The sequence below is a fragment of the Brachyhypopomus gauderio genome, chromosome 8 (assembly GCF_052324685.1).
Source record: "Brachyhypopomus gauderio isolate BG-103 chromosome 8, BGAUD_0.2, whole genome shotgun sequence".
NCBI lineage: Eukaryota > Metazoa > Chordata > Actinopteri > Gymnotiformes > Hypopomidae > Brachyhypopomus > Brachyhypopomus gauderio.
Genome location: NC_135218.1, coordinates 25,550,394 through 25,574,178, shown reverse-complemented (window position 1 = coordinate 25,574,178; position 23,785 = coordinate 25,550,394). Strand labels below are relative to the sequence as shown.

Genomic DNA, 23,785 nt, shown 5'->3' with positions numbered 1-23,785 from the left:
AGTCGTCATGCCAACTAGCATTTCATATTTCCATTTTTTGTATTCAAGACAGTTCAGAAGTTCAGTTTCAGTGGACATCACGTGACATTCCATCTTTTGCTTATGGTACTGCTAACATCTAAATACGTTCTCAGTATTTGGTTTGAAACAAAAACATTGCTGACAGCTTGACACAATTGTTCCACACAATCATCTTCCCGAACTGAACGAATGCTGAACGAATCAGTGCTGATGTTGGCTCTCTCCATATGAGCTGGTTTACACAGGCTAATCGTTGTGATTTCAAGTCATTTGCATGGCACAGATATAGCCTTCCATGAAGTTAACACATAGATTTACACTTAAGACTTTCATTAGTGTCCAGAAATTCTGTTTAGGTTTATATTTGTCTGTACACACTGCATTCCTGTGAAAACTTTGTTTATTTTTGAATGTGTTAATCACACAAGACATTCTGCAGTATCTCTGGTACATGCAAACGTGAATATCACATTATATTACAGTTTTTTGCAGACGCTAAGACCCAATTTCTGAAACTATGTCTCTTTTGTTGAAACGTAACACACAGCAGCCAATGCTACACACAGAACAGGCAAAACATCTCACACTTTTGGAAAAAGTACACACTTCAACCAAAACTCTTGCCACTCTTGCCAAAACCATATTTTTGCATCTAAATGCTACACACAAATATCAGATGATTAGCTTTTCATATATGTGACTATGTGGCATATATGTGACACACTGAAGTGGCAAATGGAAAAAACAACAAAAAAAGAAAATCAAAAAGACAAAATATCCTCAATCTTCCTCCATCACCTGCTGACTGTATTTGCACTGGTGGGGTTGGCGACCACCTCCATGCCAAAAATAACTCAACAGCAATGGAGAGTTTGGTGGAGGTGAATCACAACAAATCGTTGTTCAGTGAACCAGTTTGTACTTGAGCAGCCCGGTGCAAACTTATGTTGTCCCAGACGACAACAAACCTGGACTGTTCTGGTTCATCCCCCTGGTGATGGAGAATGAGTGTGTTGTGCTCTGTGTTGAAGAAGGTGATGTTGCACAGTGTTGTAGGGACCAAGAGTGGCATGATGATGAGTGGCAAATTCACTGCGCAGTTGTTTCACACTGTTACTGGTCCAGTCCAGATAGACTCACTGAATGGATGTTGCTGATGGAGACGTTGTCAGTAATGATGTGCTGTTGTAGTTGTTGGAAACGTATACAGTCGTTTGCTCTGATCATATTGACGATGGTCTCTGTCTGTTCTGAGGTGGATAGCCCCCCAGCAAGGGGTAGTCTAGTACATGATGTAGTACGTATAGAGGATAGGTCTACTTATCTATTCTCATTTTGAAATGTCTGGATGATGCTACAGTGTAGCAGCACAGACAGCGCATGCTTGACCACATGGTCAACCAGAGTGGGAACTGGTCTTGTGACCGGAGGGTCGTGGGCTCAATTCCCAGACCTATGGCCATGACTGAGGTGCCCTTGAGCAAGGCACCTAACCCCAACTGCTTCCCGGGCGCCGGGCTAGGGCTGCCCACCGCTCTGGGCATGTGTGCACCACAGCCCCCTAGTAATCACTAGTGTGTGTGTGTGTGTTCTAACTGCACAGATGGGTAAAAAGCGGAGGACAAATTTCGATTGTGGTGAAAAAATCACAATTGACAAATATGGCACATTTATTTATTTTATCCTTATTTATTTATATTTTATCCTTCCTCATTCTCGTACTCTTCATCATCATCTCTATGCAGTATTGGACTCCATTGATGTGGAAACCAAGATTTGCAATTTGTGGCCTCTTTATATGTATATCTTTAGGGATTAGGCTTTGATGTCTGATTAGCTAGAAGTGTTGTAACCTGTGAGGATTGGGTATGAATTTTGGTAAGTGAGTGGAGCAGTTGTGTGGCAGTGCTTTCCAAAAGACACACATGGTTTTCAGTTTTGAATGCTGTGTCTTATGTAAACAACTGTGTTTAATGTTTTGCAACAAGTGTGTTCTAAATGACTGTAAGGCAGATAATGTTCTTAAGGTTTAGCGCACCAGGTCAAAAGATAGACTACATGGGTTAGTTGTTTCAGAAATGGTGCTATAAGGAACACTTTTTGTGTCTTGGCAACTGCAAAAAACTGTAGGCTAATAATGATGGTTTGTCACAGTTTAACTGTATGTGTATAAAACCCCATCTGTAGACGCAGCCAGCGGCCACACAGGTACAGCGAATGAAGAGATGAGAGAGAGAGAGAGAGAGAGAGAGGAGAGAGAGAGAGAGAGAGAGAGAGAGAGAGAGAGAGAGAGGAGGAGAGAGAGTGAGAGAGAGAGAGAGGAGAGAGAGAGAGAGAGAGAGAGAGAGAGAGAGAGAGAGAGAGGTGCCACCTAGGTGTTTGTGTGCCTGGAACAGGTATGATTGGTGTTTGGTTGGCATGGCATTTTATTATTAGCCGAGTTTTCAGCAATAGCAGTCCAATATCGTGGCAGTCTCTGAGGGCATTATTAATTTATACATCGTTGTGGTTGCATGTGGCCTGCACAAATTTCTGCATATCCATACGCACGTGCATGTGTTGCTTTATATGTGTGTTTCTATTCTAGGTGGTTGTGGTGTGTGTGTCCTGGTAAGGGAATCCATTTGCACACATTCAGTCATGCTTACAGTCCATCTACATTTCAGGCCTGTCGTCTTTCCCTGGAAATTATGGATGATCAACAATTGTGAATATTTCCAAGATGGCATTTTGAGAAAAGTGCTAGTGAACAGGTGTGATTGACGCAAATACATTCAGCCTAACCAAAGTCTGTGAGAGCAGGGTGAGATTGTTTATTTAATCCAGCCATTCGTCACACGTACATATGTGTAGATTATATTTATATTCTACGTTCTGTGTCCCTCTAAAATGACATTTCACATTTTTGTCGTTTAACGGCACGCCATCAGACCCACCAGGCCCCCACTCTCTCTCGGGCACGGACGCTTTCCCCATTACGGTTACTGTCAGTCACATCCCGCGGTGAGGGCTCGACCCCGTTAAAAGAGGCTTCCCCGAAGGTCGAACTGCGCTTATTTCTAAATTACTTCAGTTACAGCCCACGGGCTGGCAGTTTGTCTAAGCAATTTAAATCACAGCACGAATCTTCTTTAAATGTGTTTTTGTTCGCCCATATCGTATATCAGAAGTTGGAACACGTCGTATTTGACGCCTAATCTGATATGTTCATGAAATTAGTAATTACAGCCCAATTTAATCTTCACCATCCTGCCCATTTTCTTCTGAACGTCTATTTTAAACTGCCATTATTAGAGATGTAACGTTCAGTGTCGTATTGAAAATATATAAGATGCAGAAAATTAATGTAGTTTATGTAGTTCCCACGTGTGTTTCCAGGCAGACAGCGCAAAGTCCTCTAAACGCAACCTCGGCAAAGGCGAATTTTCTGTTTTCGCGCTGCGTACAAATTCACGGCGACACTCTCCTGCCACCTAGTGGACAACATCGCAACCTGCACACATTCGCTTCTCCAGTTTTGCCAGCTCGCCCGAGAAGTTGAGTTACACGTCAGAGTGGAACCTGTACTGGTGAGCGGACGTGTACAATGACCTCAGCAGTTTTTGCGTATCAGCTGACCGCGCACACCGGACGACATGGAACGTGTGGTGGAAATGCCGGACAACGACGGTAAGACCTACTTAGGAACCGCGACGACCGAGACGTCCGTAGCCTACAAAACACAGACTCTGGCTTCGGGTTGTATCGCCCTGGAAGGTCTCGATACGCTTCCGCGCCGTCTGTACGCGGACATAACTGGAAGCGTCGCTCGCTCGTATTACATTTTCGTGGAGCGCAGAAGTGGCTACTTGTGCTCGGCACTGCGATTACCGAGCGACGTCACTCCCCAAACGGAGCAGACGCGTTGAAGGAGGCGACGGGCGCCAGCATGACCGCAGCCTGCCTAACCAGTCACGCTGGACGTTATACGGCGCTCAAAATCCTCCATAGACAAACTGGTTACAGAATGAACGCCAAAAGGCTTCGAGAGCTTTTAAAATAGTCCTTATTTTGAAGTATTTGTCGGTCCTGCCTCGAATAACAGGTTAATAAAGATTTTGTGATCATTTTGCACGTTTTCCCTTTTATTTTGAGCTATTCCTTAGGTTAATATAACTATATAAATATTATAAAAATAATATAAATGTATTTTTGTTTATAAGGACACCCAGAACATAGACTGACCCCAGTGGAAGTTCTAATACCTCCTCACATTTACAGTCTTTACCTGTATTATATCATTCATGCTCATGTATGCTGTTCTTCCACTTAAAGGAGGTGATCTCCTCTGCTCCTTCTCTCTCTCTCTCCAGGTTTCTCCCTTGCTGGCCCTTCCACAACTCCTCGGAAGAGGCAGGTGCGTTTTTCCGCGCGACACGACATCCTGTTGCTTCGTGAGGTCATCGCTCAGAACCCCTTCACGTCCAAGGAGTCGGGCCGGATCTGGGCCCGCGTAGGGGAGATCATCACCGCTGCTCTGCAGGATGAGAACTTCGAGGTGGACGGGCGCCGGTGCAGAGAGAGGACCATGTTGCTGTTGGACTACTACAAGAAGCAGGACTTTGCCAGCCTGCGCAGGTCAGCACACCGGGCTGCCATTTTGTGGCTTCTTCAGCCACCGACAGGGTTAAGGAACATGTTACGTTAGAGCAATACAACTTTTTCAAATGTGGTCTTCAGAAAAAAATCACTTAGATGATTCGTAAAATGTTCTGGCAGTGTAGAATAGTGTTGTCAAAAAAATCGATATATCGATACGTATCGATACTGAACATTCTGAAACGGTACAATACTCGTTTCCCTTAAGTATCGATTCTTTTTACATAAAATGCGCTTTCGTTTGACCCACCCAAGCTGCCGTAATGCACAGGACAGTTTGTAATGCTAATATGGCAGCTAAAGCAAACGCAGTGCTGTTGGATTCGAAGCAGATACAGATGGAAAACCGAAGGACATGAAGCCCATTTGCAGGCGGTGCTTTTGGAACATTTCAACGAAGGGCGCTAAAGCCTGGTTGAGTGACCATAGCGCTCGACTCCGCGTGAACCTCCGCGAGCGGTGGAGGCTTTATACTTTCCGCTTTGCAGTGTTGTCCGAAACTATATGTGGTAGTATAAAAAAACACCCCTCAAAACAGGGGAATGAACACTTACCTGACGAATTTTAATGCTGCTTTGTGTTTCAGTGTGTTTCAGGTATGAAAAGTGATGCAATTTAGGCTAAAGTACTTGAAAATGTTGAAATTGTAACTACTTCGTTTCACAATATCTGTCTGACTGAACAGTTTTCTTGTATTACATTAACAAATACGAGCCTCTTGTAATTCCAGGATGAAACATGAGAGAACGTGAAGACGTTAAGATTGGGCGTTTTGAAAATAAACAACCATTAAATAATGTGATTAAAAGCGCAATATTTCGAATCATTTTGAGTATATAAATATTTAACTTAATTAAGTTTAACGTGCTGGGAAATATTGGTACAAGCGCTTGAATTGAACCCTGCAAACATGACTTTGTTCATTGAGCTGAGGCGCGGCGCGCGCGAAGTTACAAAATTCGAAAATGAACAAAGTCATGTTTGCAGGGTTCATACACCTTGTGGAATTCAAACACTTGTATGTCACTTTCAAGGTCCATTTCAATATTTCTCAGCACGAGCAAAGACACTTTGTCAGACATTCAAAAGACGTCCACTGAAAAGCCAGAATGAAAGTTTTAGCGACGTCTTTTTTAAACGTCTATTACTGCCATTCAGTTGCAGTTTTTGCACGTCCTGACATCCAATAAAGGTCCTAGTCAGACGTTCAGGTAGAAAACTCGTCATAGACGTTCATGTTAAGTTAAAAGGTTAAGGTCCTAGTCACACGGTCAGATTTTGAACCAGTTTTGAACGTCCACCAGACATGCAAAAATGGGTCTGGACTGACCGACTTGATACAGACTTGATTTTAACGTCTTTCTGACGTCGCATGTTTGTTGGGATAAGGTAAATATTTATACATATACTCGAAATTATTCGCTTTTTTATCACATTATTTAATGGTTGTTTATTTTCAAAACGCCCAATCGTAACGTCTTCACGTTCTCTCATGTTTCATCCTTCATTCATCTTTCAATTACAAGATGCTCATATTTGTTAACACAAAAGAACTGTTCAGTCAGACAGATATTTGTTGTGAAATGAAGTTACAATTTCAAGCATTTTCAAACACAAAGCAACATTCATTTGTTTGTTTATAAAAAAAATAAAAAGGCTTTAAAACGGAAATTAGCACCGTATCTGACTTTGGTATCGAAAATGGTATCGAATTTCAATATTTTTTTAAGTATCGTATCGAAGTTGTAATTCTTAGTATCGTGACAAGCCTAGTGTAGAACCGCGATGTGAACCCGTGACAGAAGCTCCCAGGAAAAGTTTAACAACAGATTTGTTAGGGGGGAGTCTCACACCATTTATGTTATTTGAGGATTTCAGTTTGTATTTATTCTGCATATATTATCAGTGATTTTTTACAATAGCAAAGGTATGTCTTCCGAACTGCTGTCGTTTAGGCCTTACAGGACTATTCCAGGCCAAAGTTGCTAAGAACGCTAAACTCAGCCAGTTTGGTTGAGCTGTTCCTTTAACTCCAAGCTCCCCCAGAGTTTCCCTCCACTCCCCGTGCTTGGCTAAATTTAGTTGCTTTGAATGAAAGCGTCTGCTAAAGGACATAATGTAACTGTGTTGAGGTTCGGGACGGAGAGACTCTACGCCCAAAAGGAGGATCTGCTCCACGAGGTTCTCGAGTTAGAGGCTGAGAAGAACCTGCTGGCCAGTGGTGAGGGAAAATACCAGGATGAAGAGCTGAAGAAGAGAGCGTTGGAAGAGCTAGCGCTGCCTGAGCCTGACAAGCCCACTGTGCTCCCAGTCACAACAGCACCACCTACAGGTGAGGGGGAAGTACCATAAACAGTATTCCTATCCTTTCTCAACATATGTTTTCCACTGTCGTAGTATTCCATGCTAATCTTTTACATTTCAAAGAGCTTACACTCGAAAGAGCTTGAACAGTCATGTCATACGGACGTCTGTGTCCCACGTGTCTGCTGTCCGTCTCGCAGTGTCCGGGACGCTGGAGCCCGAGGAGCAGGACGACCTGGGTGACCTGTCACCCCCCACGGCCAAGCGCCCGTGCCAGTGCTGCTGTCAGACGTACTCGGAGATCCTCAGCTTCCTGGAGAAGCGCTCGGAGGCGGAGCAGCGCTTGCGTGAGGAGGAGATGGCCCTCCGCAGGGAGGAGCTGGAGATCCAGAGGAACAAGATCGCCCTGGAGCGTGAGCGTCTCGGCGCCGAGCGCAAGGAGCGCGAGCGGCGCTTCGAGCTGGAGAGCCAGGAGAGGCAGGTGATCCTGGACCTGCTCAAGGAGAAGGTGCTGAAGAGCGAGAGGAACGCGGAGTGCTGACCCGACAGCTTGGCCCACGCTGTTCCCCTGGGGACCATCAGTGATCTAAACTACCAACGGTCAGATCTCAACAGGAATCCTGATCGAGCCAGTAACACTCGTCCCCTGAGACCGTCCTACACTGTCGGCCAACTCAGAACACCTGGCAACTTCATTCCTGATTCTCATTCAGATCCAAAACTGCGTTTGATGTCCATCTTAGAGAGTAACTTTACCCTTATGAACAATGGACAGACTCTTAGACACTGTTGTAGACGTTTGTATAATGCCGTTATTTAGTAATGCCGAACAACATTAACATGCCGTTAAGTATTTTAACTGTTCGATCTCACCTCGTTTTCTTGTCCAACCCTTTGTTTTCAGATGCAGAATAAGTTAAATCGGTTGTGTTAGAGCGATCCTGTGGCCCTCCAGGCTGATCAGGTTTGCGTAGGACGCTGGATATAGAACATGCTCTGAAATGGTCTCGTCTTTGTGGTGAACTGATGTAGCTAGAATGACCCCTGTGCACGTGGTTGAGTTAAGGTGAGAATGATTGTTGTCTGTTTATGGTATGTTTATATTTTCTTCATGCTGCCACTTCTGAAATGTCTACTTTGTACTCATAGAGTGCAAGTGACTAAGCTGGTTAATAATAATAATAATAATAATAATAATAATAATAATAATAATAATAATAATAAGAAGAAGAAGAAGAAGAAGAATAACAACAATAATAATAACTAAGCACTTTTAGTTAAATGTTATTTTTTTACTAAATCAAAAATCGGTAATGAAATGCATTGCCTGCTGAATTGTAAACATATTCTAAGTCATTTGGACTACACAGGTTTATATTGTGAATAAAACTTTTAAATGGATATATTTTCTCCTCGGTGTCATTAATAAATCGGTCGTACTGTAGGAAATTATAAAAATATATAAACTAACTATAACAAACTATAAACAGTTTTTACCTGCTGTAGCCTGTAGGCTAATCGTTAATTTATAATTAAACTCATTAAGTGTGTCTCAGTAGACGAATGAATAATCTTACGTTTTACACAGACGACATAAAGCCTGCGTTTCGCTTAATAAACCATATCAAAGTTTAGATCCGTTATAAACCTGTATTTTGGGCATCCGGAACTATGACCGAAACTAATATGAATGAGAATGCCACGATTGGTTTAAATTTCCCAGGACACTGCCCACTTCCTCTACTACATACATCTCATTGGCCGGTTGGGATGACAATCACCTTACTGGGGCATCCAATGAATGTGCGCGTGCCGTGGTCGTCTCTTTCCGACCGCATTGCAACAAAGTTTCCCGTGATACAAATATATCGGTACTTAGGGGACAGTTGGATCGTTCTGGTGGTGTTTATGAGTTTCATAACCGAGTAGTATTTCTTGACCACGTCCAGTCGACTAGCATCCAAGCCTTTGGGTCTCGGAAGTGACCGAAGTCCAGATGCAGCAGCTCCCTGCGGCGGGTTGTTTATTAGTGAACCGAGTCAAGGACGCATCGGTCCGGTTCGCCGCCGCCGTCTGAACCAGCGACCCGAAGCTGCTTCCAGTTTCTTGTCTGTGCTCACCTGTGCGCATTTTGTCGTAAAATCGGTCAGCAGATAAGATCTTCTTTTTTTTCTCGTGAATGAGTAGCTAACCTGGACACTCGGTCACAGCAGGCGAGCCGCACACGAACCTTCACTTCACTGCCTGCAGTAATAGTTTCAGGTTCTCCCAGAGTGAGTGTTGGACTGTAGGAACCTTGTCCTGTCACACAGACCACCGGTGAGCTTTTACAGCTCAGTCCTTCGGCGGGTCCTTCTTTGACTCGGCAGTGTTTCTAAAGCACAGGATGCATAGGTAAGATCAGCTGTGTGCAGAAGTTGTGTTTTTGTACTTTTGTAGATTAGTTCAAAACAGTTGAACAGTTAGTTTGTTGTCCCTAAAACTGGATACATTTATTTGTATCACTGTATCTTTTGTTGCCACTCAAATTTATGTCGGAAAAATACTTTTTCTCTAAAACAATGTCAACATTTAACTAGAGAAAACAGTGTGTGAAAATGCCGAAGAGTCGCGCTGGGCCTCACAAGTTCTCGCTGTCTCACCCCCAAACGCCCAAACCCTCCTACAGCTCCAAAATGAACATCGGTAAAGGTGGATATCGGGTGTTTTCTGCCAACTCCACTTCAGCGTGCACTGAACTCGCCAAGAAGATCACAGAGTGAGTATTTACCTCCTCCAAATGTAGGCTAATATTAATTATTTGGTGTAAAATCTGGCAGAAAGAGGTTTAGTGGGACGTGTGTGACACGTTGGGACGTGTGTGTACTAGGACGCTTGTTAGGCGACCGTCAACAAACAAGTTTTAAACATGTTTTCATCCCAGACTAAGGTTTAACCAACAGCTGAAAATATTTTGGTTCCATAACTAGAATGAATCTTAAGAGCTAACTGTATTTAAAACATAACTCTTAAATCTTCACTAAACGGAACTAATAAAGTGTAGTTTTCTCGTGGATATATCCGTGACTGGTTCTTTGAGTATTTCTGGAAGTGTGTTTAGAACAACAGCAGCCTGACCCGCCACACCTGCTGAGTGTAAAAGTATCTGCGCTAGTCTCTCTCACACTGGGATTAAGACCATCCCGGGATTGGGAGCAGCCTCCCAATGCTGTCCTTTAAGAGGGACACGGACATACTGGGAGCACTGGGAGGACTGTGTGCTGACTCACGGTGTCCACGCGCCACCGAACTGCCACGCGCCTCGGTCCACGCCCCGCCCGTGACTCTCACCTGTCAAAACAGTCTGAAACGGGAGCTGACGGGAGACAACACGGGAGATGTGTTCACACCCGTTTCACAACCCTTCACATTCCTGTAGTATTTGTTGTTTTCTCGCGTCTTTGTCTTGTACAAACAGTTCGGCCCACCGTGGTCTAGGGCTTGAGGTGTGTGGACCGGGCTGAGGGACAGTATTGTGTCTTCAACACTGGGACCGTACACACCGCCGCGGTCCGCCGGACTGAAACGGCTCCCGTACGTCAGTTGAACGTAGAAGCGGAGTAAAAAGACTCGTTAGGAAACATGAAGCTCGTTATATAAAACCGGGCCGTGATGAAAGGTGGGAACAGCGCGCGTACGTCTGAAAGGCTCCTTTCTCTCTCCCGGCCGCGGTTGAGGTGTCCCTGCTTGAACTGTCAGCACTATTTAATATGACACACGAACACAGATGCTCAATCAGTCTCCATCGCATCCAGCAGCCGGTCTGAGCTGCCCAGCCGTGTCCGGCCGTGTGAGGGAGATCAGAGGAGGACAGTTAACAGACACGGGGGATAATGGGATCATCAGAGTTTATTATTAGGACAGCCACGTAAACCTATAGGTTATGGTGGTGATTGGCTTGGAGTTTTCCTTTCATATGTGTGCGACTGGGAAGATGAAGGCGGTCCGTGTTAGATCTGTAATCTTATTTTGAGGTTCTCAAAATGATGCCCGTGAGACTTCACTGCAGCGTTAATATAGGATCACTCAAGAATGGTGAGAGAATCTTATTTTGAATGAGTTTCCAGATCAGATTATTACTGAGGGCTTGCAGCTTATTTTCAGTAGTTGTCCACAGTAAAAAAAAAATAAAAATAAAAAATCATCTTGGTGGATTTAATTACTGTATAGTTGCATTGATCTGCATGAAGGTCTACTGATGTGTTGAAATTGAGGCTTTCATTGAACGAACACACACACACACACACACACACACACACACACACACACACACACACACACACACAGGTGATCCACCATTCTCCTCCACCCATTCTCTCCTCTCTTTGGTCTGGTTTCTCCACATGCTGAGAGAGTGTCACTTGGCAGGGAGGGTATTGGCTATGATCAGGGATGGTGTAGAGAACAGGTGAACATAATCACCTTGAATGCACATGTTTAAATATAAATGAGGGTTTACTCACCTTTTCACTATTTTTTTAGGGGTGGTAGTCCTTTATTTGTCTTTTCTCTTGTGTATTTAATAAAACAATGCAAACAATGACAAAATGGGTTTAGGGTTTAGTGATGCTAGCCAGGCCAATAATGTCGGATAGCTAAGGCTCTATTATCTTGCGAGCTTGTTTAAAATCAGAAATTTAAAGGCAGTTGCTTAACAAAATAGATAGGCGTGGTTTGTGTGTTTGACTCAGTTACATGTCTGGGTGCACACTAAAGTTTAAGGTTTATCCAGCTTTATATATTTTTGAAACCACTACATCATTACTCTGAAGAGCAGTGCACAGTCTCTGCGTACAGCACCTACGTGCCCCGTACAGCACCTACGTGCCCCTGCTGCCCCGTCAACATGTTCATAGCATGTTCACTTCTGAGAAACTGTAGAATGAAGACACTGTGTTACCTGAGAAGAAAAAAGCTTGATTCTTGGAAAAAAAAATTAGATGTTTGAAATCAAAGGTTTGTGTTTGTGTGCATGAAGTGAAATATGACTACAGCAAACGGAACAGCCCAAAACGGAAGTGCTTCATAATCATGATGTCTTTTGTTCCATAAATGGAGATATATACAGCTGTTCTGTATTGCTTAAACATAAAATACTATTGACTGCAGTCTTCACAAACCATAAACAAGACATTTTGTCATTTTACCAGAGAAGCCATGTTGATCTAACATTGCAACTTGTATGTTTTATCTGCATATATCTCTTGAGTGACAAGTCGTAATTCATATAATATGATACCACATTACAATTAAAATCTGTGTTTCTTAACTGAGAATCAAGACACAGCCCAGTGTGTAAACATCATGCACTAATTTATGGCATTGATCCAAGCTGACTGCAGTCTGCAGTTGTCTGGTTCATCTAGGAGAACCAGCTTTAATAAACAACAGAATCTTTTTGTTGATCGTGGCATGTGACCCCATGTTTCCGTGTCACTCGGAGGGCTGCTGAACCTGCCAGTCAGTGGCGTGTTCTCGGAGAAGGGCTCCCACTCTCTTGTCTCTTCACAGTGTGTGTGGGTGGTTGGGCTATTTGCTTTTTTTTGTTTACCTTTTTGAAAATGTACCAAAAAAAACACAAGAGGGTGTGGTACACTACGAGAGGACTGCTCTGTTCAAGCAAAACTGACACACCTCACCCTAAAGCTAATCAAGGTCTTGAGAAGGAGCCGTTGACTTGAGTAATGTTGGAGACTCCCTTCTTGGAGGCTAGATCTTTAGGAACAGGGTTCAAGCTGGATCCTTTTGAAGGACAGATCTTTAGGGTCTCCAGATGTTGCCTGTTCATTAACACCATGATGGTTGCCACCGCTGTTGTGTTGTGGAGATTTTGGGGTCAAAGTTCGAGCCCTTGGTAACCTCCTTCAGTGTGAAGATGATGAAGAACACGCTCCTCTAGTGTGTGTGTGCACTGGCGTCATGCACATCCCGCTCTGGTCACAGAGAAACCGTGTTCTTCACTGAAAGGGTTTCAGTGGTCCTGTATGCTGTCTCAGCTCTGAAATAGGGAATTAGGGGAATGAGCTGGTGAGTTACGTCAGGTTTGACTGAACATGGACCAGTCAATAGCAGTTACAGCGCAGAAATATTCTTGATGGAGGAGGAAGGGTTAGTGAAACCAGTTACTCTGCAGGGTTTGACCAGATACACTATTAGAGGGCGTCCTCAATATACTGGTCCTCAATATCAATGATACTGTGTGCGTGTGTGTGCGCATGCGTGGAAATGCCTGGTATTTGTTTACTGATTTGTGTTTTCTTCTCTAGACGTCTTGGTGTGGAGTTGGGAAAATCGGCCGTATACCAGGAAGCCAACAGAGGTGTGTCACCTGTGCATTCCTGCCTTTAAAAAATCCTTCTTGCTTATCACATTGTGTTGTTGGTGACCTGGATCCGTCTGACATCTCGGAGTTTACCAGTGCACAAACCCGCAATTACATCCCAACACTAACTATGTTCCTCGGTCCTGCTGAGTGGGAACCTGTCACCTTAATGACCAGGTGACCTTACATGTCTTCCTCCGCGTCCCCTCAGAGAACTGTGTGGTCACGGCTGTTTCTGATCTTCAACAGAGACCAGAGTGGAGGTGAAGGAGTCCGTGAGAGGCCAGGACACCTTCATCATCCAGACCATGCCTAGGTGAGATCCTGTTGTGTCAAATGTAGTGTGTCATTGTTCAGGGTCATCTCCCATTCATATAGGCCATTGGGTTGTTGTGTTTTTGTTTACTTTGTTTTGTGGGTGTTCAAAAGCCAGCTACCAGCATTGAGTTATTTGTGTTTTGTTGGTGAATCTTGGTGTGTCAGCAGCTTTGTAGTCTACCTATTGGCTTTGTACAGCGAGATCTGAGCTTGTTCGTGCTGAAGAGGAGGCCTACTGAAACAGGTTCGTCTTGATCCCCAAACAGGCTCCCGCAAACCCCGCCATTTTGAGTGGGAAGATATTTGAAATGCGAACCGCTTGGCAGAAAATGGCTGGCCAGACGTGGCAGGGTTCTTTCTCTCCTGCAGTGCTGCTACGGGCGACGCAGACGCACGGCCACACAATAATGTGCTCTAAATCGAAGCGATTAATCAAACTTGAGGTTGACTGTTTTAATGGGTTCATTACTGCCACCTTCCAGAATGGCACCTTTCTCTGTCTGGTCTACAGCGAGACCTACGGCAGCACACATGATGTCAGACTTGGATATAAAAAGGAAAATGACTATTAATGAGAGTCGTCAAGCCATAAGGAGGCGAGTAAGCTGGGAAAACGTCTTTTTATAGTGGGTAATTGTTGCTGTGTTTTTTTTTTTTTTTTTTTTTTTTTTCTCTGGCTTTTCATGTGACCAGCGACTACACGGTGACAAATGACGACTGGCTAAATGAAACACTGAGTCTTTTAAAGGGATTTGCCGATAAGGAGAGTAAAAAGCAGACATTGTTGCACTCTGTATGTTTGCAGAAATAAGAATGCCAGGTGTGGGCATCTCTCTCTTCTATAATATATATGTGGGTTTGAGGGTTTTTGACTCCACCTGTAATGTGTGGGGTTATTTGAAGGTTCCTGGGTGTGTGTGGGTGTGTGGTTTCTGTGGGCGTGCACGCAGTTCTTCCTGTGTGTAAACTGAGATGGTAATGTGAGTGGTGTTTGACCACTGAACCATTGAATCCACGATGACTCCAGTGTCGGCGTCTCAAGTCACTTTGAGATGCTTTTACATGAATATTAACCACAGCACCCTAAGGTACCATATTCAGGTGTAATTGTGATTGTGTCTGTTTAACATGTACTCATTTGTTGCTGTAGCTCCCAGTCTATCAGGTGTGTTTGTTAAAACTTTTTTGACGTTAGAACAAAACGGGGGGGGGGTGCAGGACGCCAGCCCTGGGGTGCCAGTTTTGCAGCATGAGACGGTGCAGTGAGTTCCAGCGCCGGTAACCTGATATTCGACCCATATCGGTGGCGCTCAGGACTGTTGAAGCACGTTATGTTGAATACCTGTACTAGGCTGATTTTTCATGACGTGGGCAGGTGCAGGTGGTATAAACGAATGCAAATAAGGGTCCCTCCGCAACCCGGTGACGGTTTTTTGTACTTTCCAAGAAATAAATTTCCCCAAATTATCAAGTCAATGAGTGCATTGAATCAATGCTGGAATGTTGAATTTGCTAAGTAATACGTCATATGAGGATGTATATCATTTGGCCAGATTGAAAGTATTTGCAACTTGTGCATAACTGAGAAGTTGGACGTTTCAGTCGTCTGTCCAATCGTGTCGTTTCTCCTGCACCCAGAGACGTGAACACGGCCATCATGGAGCTGCTGGTGATGGCGTACGCGCTGAAGACGTCCTGTGCTAAGAACATCATTGGTGTGATCCCCTACGTCCCCTACAGCAAGCAGTGTAAGATGAGGAAGAGGGGCTCCATCGTCTGCAAGCTGCTCGCCTCCATGTTGGCCAAAGCAGGTGAGCCCCGGGCCTCCAGACCTGGGCCTCCAGACCTGCCCCGGGTCCCCCGCTGGGCGTCTGTGTCCTGTCCCCCTAGAGTCCAACTTCAGGGAGCCAAACTCTACCACTAGATCTACTGCCCAGCAAACCTGGTTCTGTTCATATACTGCTAGATCAACTAGATCAAATATGATCGATTAGTAAGATTTGGAGGGTGGTGGATCTCTTGGACGAGTTTTGTCCCCCTGTCTTTGAGTCTTGGTGTCTGTGAGGATTTGCAGCAGGAGTCTTGTATGGGCAGGTTTATTAGTGACTCTGCATGCTTCTGTCACAATAATTTTGATTTTTTTTTTTTTAAAGTGATCTTGTGATTGTGATCACTATTAAGATTTATTGAGATCATTACTGAGACTAGGTTGTCATGGTGCTTTTTGGAGTTTTGCTCTGTGCGTGTCGACCGTAAATTTTTCTCATGGACGTGTCTGTGTGGGCGTGTCTGTGTGGGCGTGTCTCTCAGGCCTCACCCACATCATCACTATGGATCTGCACCAGAAGGAAATCCAGGGATTCTTCAGCTTCCCTGTTGACAATCTTCGCGCCTCACCCTTCCTGCTACAGTACATACAGGAGGAGGTAGTACAGTACAGTACATACAGGAGGAGGTAGTACAGTACAGTACAGTACATACAGGAGGAGGTAGTACAGTACAGTACATACAGGAGGAGGTAGTACAGTACAGTACATACAGGAGGAGGTAGTACAGTACAGTACAGGAGGAGGTAGTACAGTACAGTACAGGAGGAGGTAGTACAGTACAGTACAGGAGGAGGTAGTACAGTACATACACGCACGCACGCTTCCTGCTACAGTACATACAGGAGGAGGTAGTACAGTACAGTACAGTACATACAGGAGGAGGTAGCACAGTACAGTACATACAGGAGGAGGTAGCACAGTACAGTACATACAGGAGGAGGTAGCACAGTACAGTACAGTACATACAGGAGGAGGTAGCACAGTACAGTACATACAGGAGGAGGTAGCACAGTACAGTACAGTACAGGAGGAGGTAGTACAGTACAGTACAGGAGGAGGTAGTACAGTGCAGTACAGTACAGGAGGAGGTAGTACAGTGCAGTACAGTACAGGAGGAGGTAGCACAGTACAGTACAGTACAGTACAGGAGGAGGTAGTACAGTACATACAGGAGGAGGTAGCACAGTACAGTACATACAGGAGGAGGTAGTACAGTACAGTACATACGCACGCACGCACCCTTCCTGCTACAGTACATACAGGAGGAGACAGTACAGTACAGTACATACACGCACGCACGCTTCCTGCTACAGTACATACAGGAGGAGGTAGCACGCACGCACGCACGCACGCACGCACGCACGCACATTCTGTTCCCTTGCTGACTTGGAGGTATTAATTCTCTGGTAATCGTGACATTTTGCTTCTGCTAAGATTGCTGAAATTGTTTGTGTAAGACACTAGTAGACCGACACGTCCAGTTACGTTTGTGTAAGACACTAGTAGACCGACACGTCCAGTTACGTTTGTGTAAGACACTAGTAGACCGACACGTCCAGTTACGTTTGTGTAAGACACTAGTAGACCGACACGTCCAGTTACGTTTGTGTAAGACAGACTAGTAGACCGACACGTCCAGTTACGTTTGTGTAAGACAGACTAGCAGACCGACACGTCCAGTTACGTTTGTGTAAGACAGACTAGCAGACCGACACGTCCAGTTACGTTTGTGTAAGACAGACTAGCAGACCGACACGTCCAGTTACGTTTGTGTAAGACAGACTAGCAGACCGACACGTCCAGTTACGTTTGTGTAAGACAGACTAGCAGACCCACACGTCCAGTTACGTTTGTGTAAGACAGACTAGCAGACCCACACGTCCAGTTACGTTTGTGTAAGACAGACTAGCAGACCCACACGTCCAGTTACGTTTGTGTAAGACAGACTAGCAGACCCACACGTCCAGTTACGTTTGTGTAAGACAGACTAGCAGACCCACACGTCCAGTTACGTTTGTGTAAGACAGACTAGCAGACCCACACGTCCAGTTACGTTTGTGTAAGACAGACTAGCAGACCCACACGTCCAGTTACGTTTGTGTAAGACAGACTAGTAGACCCACACGTCCAGTTACGTTTGTGTAAGACAGACTAGCAGACCCACACGTCCAGTTACGTTTGTGTAAGACAGACTAGCAGACCCACACGTCCAGTTACGTTTGTGTAAGACAGACTAGCAGACCCACACGTCCAGTTACGTTTGTGTAAGACAGACTAGCAGACCCACACGTCCAGTTACGTTTGTGTAAGACAGACTAGCAGACCCACACGTCCAGTTACGTTTGTGTAAGACAGACTAGCAGACCCACACGTCCAGTTACGTTTGTGTAAGACAGACTAGCAGACCCACACGTCCAGTTACGTTTGTGTAAGACAGACTAGCAGACCCACACGTCCAGTTACGTTTGTGTAAGACAGACTAGCAGACCCACACGTCCAGTTACGTTTGTGTAAGACAGACTAGCAGACCCACACGTCCAGTTACGTTTGTGTAAGACAGACTAGTAGACCCACACGTCCAGTTACGTTTGTGTAAGACAGACTAGCAGACCCACACGTCCAGTTACGTTTGTGTAAGACAGACTAGCAGACCCACACGTCCAGTTACGTTTGTGTAAGACAGACTAGTAGACCCACACGTCCAGTTACGTTTGTGTAAGACGGACTAGTAGACTGACTAGTAAACCTCCCTAAATGGGAGGTGTTTTTCGTTATTATTGTTTTGTTCTGAGAAGGTCTGTTGTTTTTCTCTTTTCTCCTCAGATACCAGACTACAGAAATGCTATTATTGTTGCAAAATCCCCTTCTGCTGCTAAGAGGTAAAACATAGATTAGCAAGTGTTTGGCATTGCAGAGTTGAAGGTCTGATTTGCTTTTGTTATAATCTTACCAAAGACATCGCAGGTTGGGCAGGTCTTTTGTCCTTGTTTTTCATTTATTTTCCCCCCCATGTTATTTGTGCATGTTTGCATGTGTATGTAATTGTGTACCTGTGTGCCTTGTCCTATCAGTCAATTTCTGTCCCTCTTTTCCCATCCCTTTCTCTTCCTGATTGTTCTCTCTCTTTCTCTCTCTCTCTCTTTCTCCCTCCCCCCCAGAGCTCAATCATACGCTGAGCGCCTGAGACTGGGCCTGGCTGTGATCCACGGAGAGGCGCAGTGCTCAGAGTCAGACATGGCTGACGGCCGCAACTCCCCCCCAGCGCTGCGACCCCCCTGCGGCCCCTCCGGTCTGGAGCTCCCTTGTAAGACTCCCACACACACACCACCGCCACTCCCACGTACGGCCTGAGCCCCCAACACCCCGTCCACCTCAAAATGGCTGTAAGATTCCGCAAAGTCAAGAGTCACAACTTTGCACACAGGCTTAGAAAGGAATTGTGTAGGTATGACAAACTTGAATTACATTTACATGATGAAAGTTTGAAGAGAGCTAAAATCTGTCCTCAATCATTTTACACTGTAGCGCTTTTGATTTTCTCTACCAAATACTGAACAACTGAGTTGGCTAACAGGCTCTTTGTCGTTTGCGTGCTAACTGGCTCCCAGCAGGGATGTTTTCTGGGAGAAACCATCCCTGTTTTCCAGTGGAAATTCGTTGCAGGGCTCGTGAAGCTGCATTCTGATTAATGTCTCGCAAGCGGGAAGTCTAAGGACACGGCTCTGTTTTTTCATTGGCCTAATGATGTACCTGTTGAAATATTCATATTACCAGTCTAATGGGGGTTATTATGCAGTTGATGTATAAGTCTTTTCATTTCCTAGACTGTTGTGGGGTTTATTATGTCATGTTTGGCTTTGGTCTTCTCTTCAAACGGCTGGTGAAGCCCAAAGGAGAACGTGCACCAGGACCAGGCAGTATTTGCACCTCAGACCCAGGTGTATGGTGTCGGGGACCCTGATCCCTTAAAATGGCAGCAGGTGCTTCACAGTGCTGGTGGTGTGAAGGTTTAGTAGACAATCCCAGCTGTGTACGACCAGCGTCCCTCTGGGGGAAGAAAACGAGCCAAGTCTGTCTGCATCGCTGGTTCACTCTTGCTGCTGAAGCCTGTTAAGTGACGTCTTAAGCGTCTATGCCCAGCGCCCCACAGCCGGACTGCAGGTATCCAGGTTGAACTCAACTGGATATTCCAGAACCTTCTGCCCATTGGGCACCATTGACCCCAGAGTGCTAAAGCTTCATATCTGGATCCTTCAGTCCGAGAGTGGAGCACTGAGCTGAATGAAACTGCCGTCCTGACGTGTGTGTGTGTGTGTGTAACCCGTGCTTTATTTGTCCACAACACAGGGAGACACCAGGCACCGTTTCCCGGCATCGAGCTTCCAAGTAACGCAGCCCTTGCTCTTGCCTCGCGTGCCGCCTGTCGGCTGTGCTCACGGGGGCCCCCTGGTGGCCTGCGTGGGTACTGGCCCATGCTGTGCTGTAGGGCTTTCAGCCTCCACGCGCAAGCGGCCTGCGTGTCCAGCTGTGAAGTCTAGACCGGGGAGACATCGTGTCTGCCGATCTCAGACCTTGTCTGGATGAGACCAGGCTGCCTTTATCACACTGATTTAAGGGATGATTAGAGGCTCCATGCAAAAACCTGCTTGACGTTTTGGACTAGGAATATTCAGCAGGAGCAGTTATCTAGGTGATCACTGTGTGCCCAGGCTGTTCCAACCCCACCCGTCCTAGTGTGCCGGTGGGTTCAATGAGAAGGTCTCGCTAGTGAAACCGGGCGGCGCCAGCCGGCTCTGTTTGAGGCCGGATTAATTTCCCCAGCACTTTTTGATTCATGACCTTTTCATGAGTGTGGGAGAATGAAAGCCCTTACGCGCCCGCGGATATTCCAAAGCTTCTGAGAACGCAGAACTTTGAATATCGATGGAGATGTTCTGGAGCGTGGCTGTGGTGCTGTTGGCGTTCCCCGCGGGCGTGCCGGAGAAACGGCCGACGAGGAGAGAACTCGGTCTGCTCCGCACCACGACATCTTCTGCTCCGCACCACATCTGTTTCAAACCACTTCTGGCTTCCGAATTCCTGCAGCTGTTTTCTAGATATTATGGCAAAACTCATTTTACTCAATTACTCTCCCAACTTGCATCAGTCATGATGGGGCTGCACTTTTTGGAGAATTCTCCCGGGTGGTTTAAAATTCTTTGCATTGCACTGCTGCTTTTTGGCTTGTGTCTGTGGCTAATGAATGAGGCTGGTGTGTGTGTGTGTGGCGCGCTCTGGGTGGGGACGCTGGTCTTATAATCGTCTCCCGGCTGGTGGTAAGTACGGCTACGCAGGAAAGTTGAAAACCAGTTTGGCCCTCTTGCACTTCCTGATATGCGTCATGCATACAGATCAGCGCTTGTGCTTTTTAGGAATGTCTCTTGTTTGTGTAACCAGCTGTGTTGACTCGGTAAGCCTGCTGATGTCGGGAGGCGGGGCAGGTGTGTGCAGGTGTGTGCAGGTGTGTGCAGGTGTGTGACGTTGATGCAGCGTCTGCAGGGAGGAGCAGGAGGAGGTGATCCTGGTTTGGTTCTGCTGTGATGTCATGTTGGAGCTACACTCCCATACACTCCTTTATTCACACGTCTCCACTACGGCTCGACACCCCCACATTAAGCCCACCACGTGACCGAGCGCGCGGTCCGGGTGGCCCTCGGTCCAGATCGGCTCGGTCTGGTCTTGCAGTAGATATTGTGACAAAGCAGCTTTTCAGAAATCTGGAACCTTGTTCAACACAGCATGCAATGACACAGTTCATATAAAACCCCCTCAAAACCAGGCATGGTGGCGGTGTTAACAAGACAATCCGATATTTCAACGTTATCTAAAAGTCGAGTCGTAGTGTGTGTGTGTGTGTGTGTGTGTGTGTGTGTGTGTGTGTGTGTGTGTGTGTGTGTGTGTGTGTGTGTGTGTGTGTGTGTGTGTGTTCAGCTTTGTGATGTCTTATGTCTACATCTGTGCTTAAACTGGAATCATGATCTTCACTTCTGTGCAGTTATGATGGCCAAAGAAAAGCCTCCAATCACAGTGGTCGGAGACGTGGGGGGGAGGATCGCCATCATTGTGGTAAGTGACTTCCACACATCCACAGGGCACGTAGACCACGCCCACTCTTCCAAAAGCACATGACCTACAGAAATGAGTAACCGTGAATCAATGCATGTATTTTGAAATGTTTGTTTTCGTAAGCAAATTTCTGATTTCAATGGGTGTCTCATTTTCCTTGGCATTTAAAATCTGCTGTGTATGTAATAACATTATTACACCACTAGGTGGAGGAAGCAACCATAAATACATGAAACCCACTATATGTGCAGGTGTTACCTGAGCACATGCACCTTGCATTGAAATGTTGGCAATTATTTAATAATTGTGTATATACAGGGCAGTTCACCATAAAAACTGAGACCCTTTCTCTTCATTTGTGCGTCTGTGAGACCCGGTAGACGTAGATCTGCATTGGCTTCACTCCTAATCTAACCCACCTCACCACGTCCACGTGCTTGTAATGTTCTGTGAAGGCCTAGAGAAGCAACAGGGTGAGCTAGCTGGGAGGTGGGCAGGACCACAGTGAGAAGATCGGACCTCCTGCGGGTCGCTTCTGTTTCAGTGACCTCATCCTTCTTGCAGGATGACATCATCGACGACGTGGAGGATTTCGTAGCGGCGGCTGAGATTCTGAAGGAGAGAGGAGCGTACAAGATCTTCGTCATGGCCACCCACGGTCTGCTGTCAGCAGAAGCTCCTCGTCTCATAGAGGAGTCGCCCATAGATGAGGTGAGGGTACCGGAATACATGTGAACACGCGTCACCCTGTGCAATCTGTCATTCAACTGGACTCTCGTGTATTGAACATGTTTGGGTAGCAGACTGTTCTCAGTACAGCAGTGACATTGGCCCGGCAGTGGTGGTGAACTGGGGACATTGTGTGTGTGTGTGTGTGTGTGTGTGTGTGTGTGTGTGTGTGTGTGTGTGTGTTGTTGCTGGCGTGTTGCCACGTGTACGTATTGCTGCTGGTTTGGGATTGGTCTTCCACCAATATCCAACAGAAATCCTGTGTTAATTATCTTGTCTTAACTGTACACAACTGTACACCTCTACAACATGTTTCCCATAAGGATTTTAAACATAGTAGGTGTATATTACTAAGTATATAATGACACGCTGCCTTTTGTCAACTGCAGGTTCCTGTTCAAAAGGGTGTGGCCTGCATGTGCTCATTTACATTATTCAAATGAGACTACTGCCCTCTGGGAGGGGTTTCGTTTTGAAGGGTTTGCTTTAGCTACAAAATGCTAGCAGGGCACATGTACGTCGTGTCTACAGTACTCCTGCTACAGGGTTCCTCCCGTTTGTCTCACGTTAACCTCACATGCATCTCAAACTTTTGCCTGACGTGTGGCTCATCTCACGTCCCAGGTGGTGGTGACCAACACCGTCCCCCACGAGGTGCAGAAGCTGCAGTGTCCCAAGATCAAGACGGTGGACGTCAGCATGATCCTGGCCGAGGCTATCCGCCGAATTCACAACGGCGAGTCCATGGCGTATCTGTTCCGCAACGTCACCGTTGACGACTAGGCGGGGGATACGCCCCCCCCCCCCCCCCCCCCCCCCCACTCCAGGACCTGTTTGTGGGTCTTGTCTTGTGGCGGTGGGGACCGGGAGGATGGACACTGCACCGGGGACGTCATGCGAGGGAGGACACGGCGTCCGGAGCCCTTTGTCTCCCCAGCATGGCCGTACTTGTATCTCATGAGGAAATGCATGCTCGCAATAGCTTGCTCAGTGCAGACGTAGTTATCACCGCGGCCGCCTTAGAGTGTGGGTGGTGTGTGTGTGTGTGTGTGTGTGTGTGTGTGTGTGTGTGTGTGTGTGTGTGTGTGTGTGTGTGTGTGTGTGTGTGTGTGTGTGTGTGTGTGTGTGTGTGTATGTGTGTGTGTGTGTGTGTGTGTGTGTGGAGGGGTGTAGAAGAGAGTGAAGCACGAGGTCCAATTTGTGCTGTGTGTGTGTGTGTGTGTGTGTTTTGGAGAGCCTGATGTGCAACAGGAACTGGAGATCTGGAAGCCTGCCTGCACTCTGACAGAGGAACACGCGTGCGTACACACACACACACACACACACACTGATGTGCACACACATGCTGCAAGACCAAGAATCTGCCTCTTAGCAGTATTATCCTCGGTGTGTGTGGATTACGCTCTGTGTGTTGTCCTGTGTGTTGTGTATGTCTGTTGTCATGTATGAAGACATTTGACCAATAAACCAAGGAAATGGA

The 23,785-nt window shown here is 46.0% G+C and overlaps 2 protein-coding genes across 4 annotated transcripts; both read left to right on the top strand.

Moving 5' to 3' along the window:
* Positions 1-3,429: 3,429 nt before the first annotated feature.
* Positions 3,430-8,364, top strand: LOC143522129 (uncharacterized). The gene is made up of 4 exons (XM_077015860.1): positions 3,430-3,690; positions 4,374-4,638; positions 6,792-6,991; positions 7,164-8,364. The coding sequence occupies exons 1-4, from the start codon at positions 3,657-3,659 to the stop codon at positions 7,502-7,504; spliced, it is 840 nt and encodes a 279-aa protein (XP_076871975.1). The 5' UTR covers positions 3,430-3,656; the 3' UTR covers positions 7,505-8,364.
* A 385-nt stretch (positions 8,365-8,749) lies between these two features.
* LOC143522127 (phosphoribosyl pyrophosphate synthase-associated protein 1-like) lies at positions 8,750-23,785 on the top strand. 3 transcript variants are annotated; one of them, XM_077015857.1, is made up of 12 exons: positions 8,750-9,357; positions 9,543-9,721; positions 13,269-13,321; positions 13,574-13,640; positions 15,281-15,453; positions 15,953-16,068; positions 18,295-18,350; positions 18,630-18,775; positions 19,819-19,857; positions 21,506-21,576; positions 22,141-22,287; positions 22,930-23,785. In XM_077015857.1, the coding sequence occupies exons 2-12, from the start codon at positions 9,561-9,563 to the stop codon at positions 23,086-23,088; spliced, it is 1,188 nt and encodes a 395-aa protein (XP_076871972.1). In that variant the 5' UTR covers positions 8,750-9,357; positions 9,543-9,560; the 3' UTR covers positions 23,089-23,785. The 3 variants fall into 3 exon arrangements, with proteins under 3 accessions (XP_076871972.1, XP_076871974.1, XP_076871973.1); XM_077015859.1 differs by having other exon boundaries at positions 8,751-9,357; positions 9,632-9,721; XM_077015858.1 differs by lacking the exon at positions 19,819-19,857 and having other exon boundaries at positions 8,751-9,357.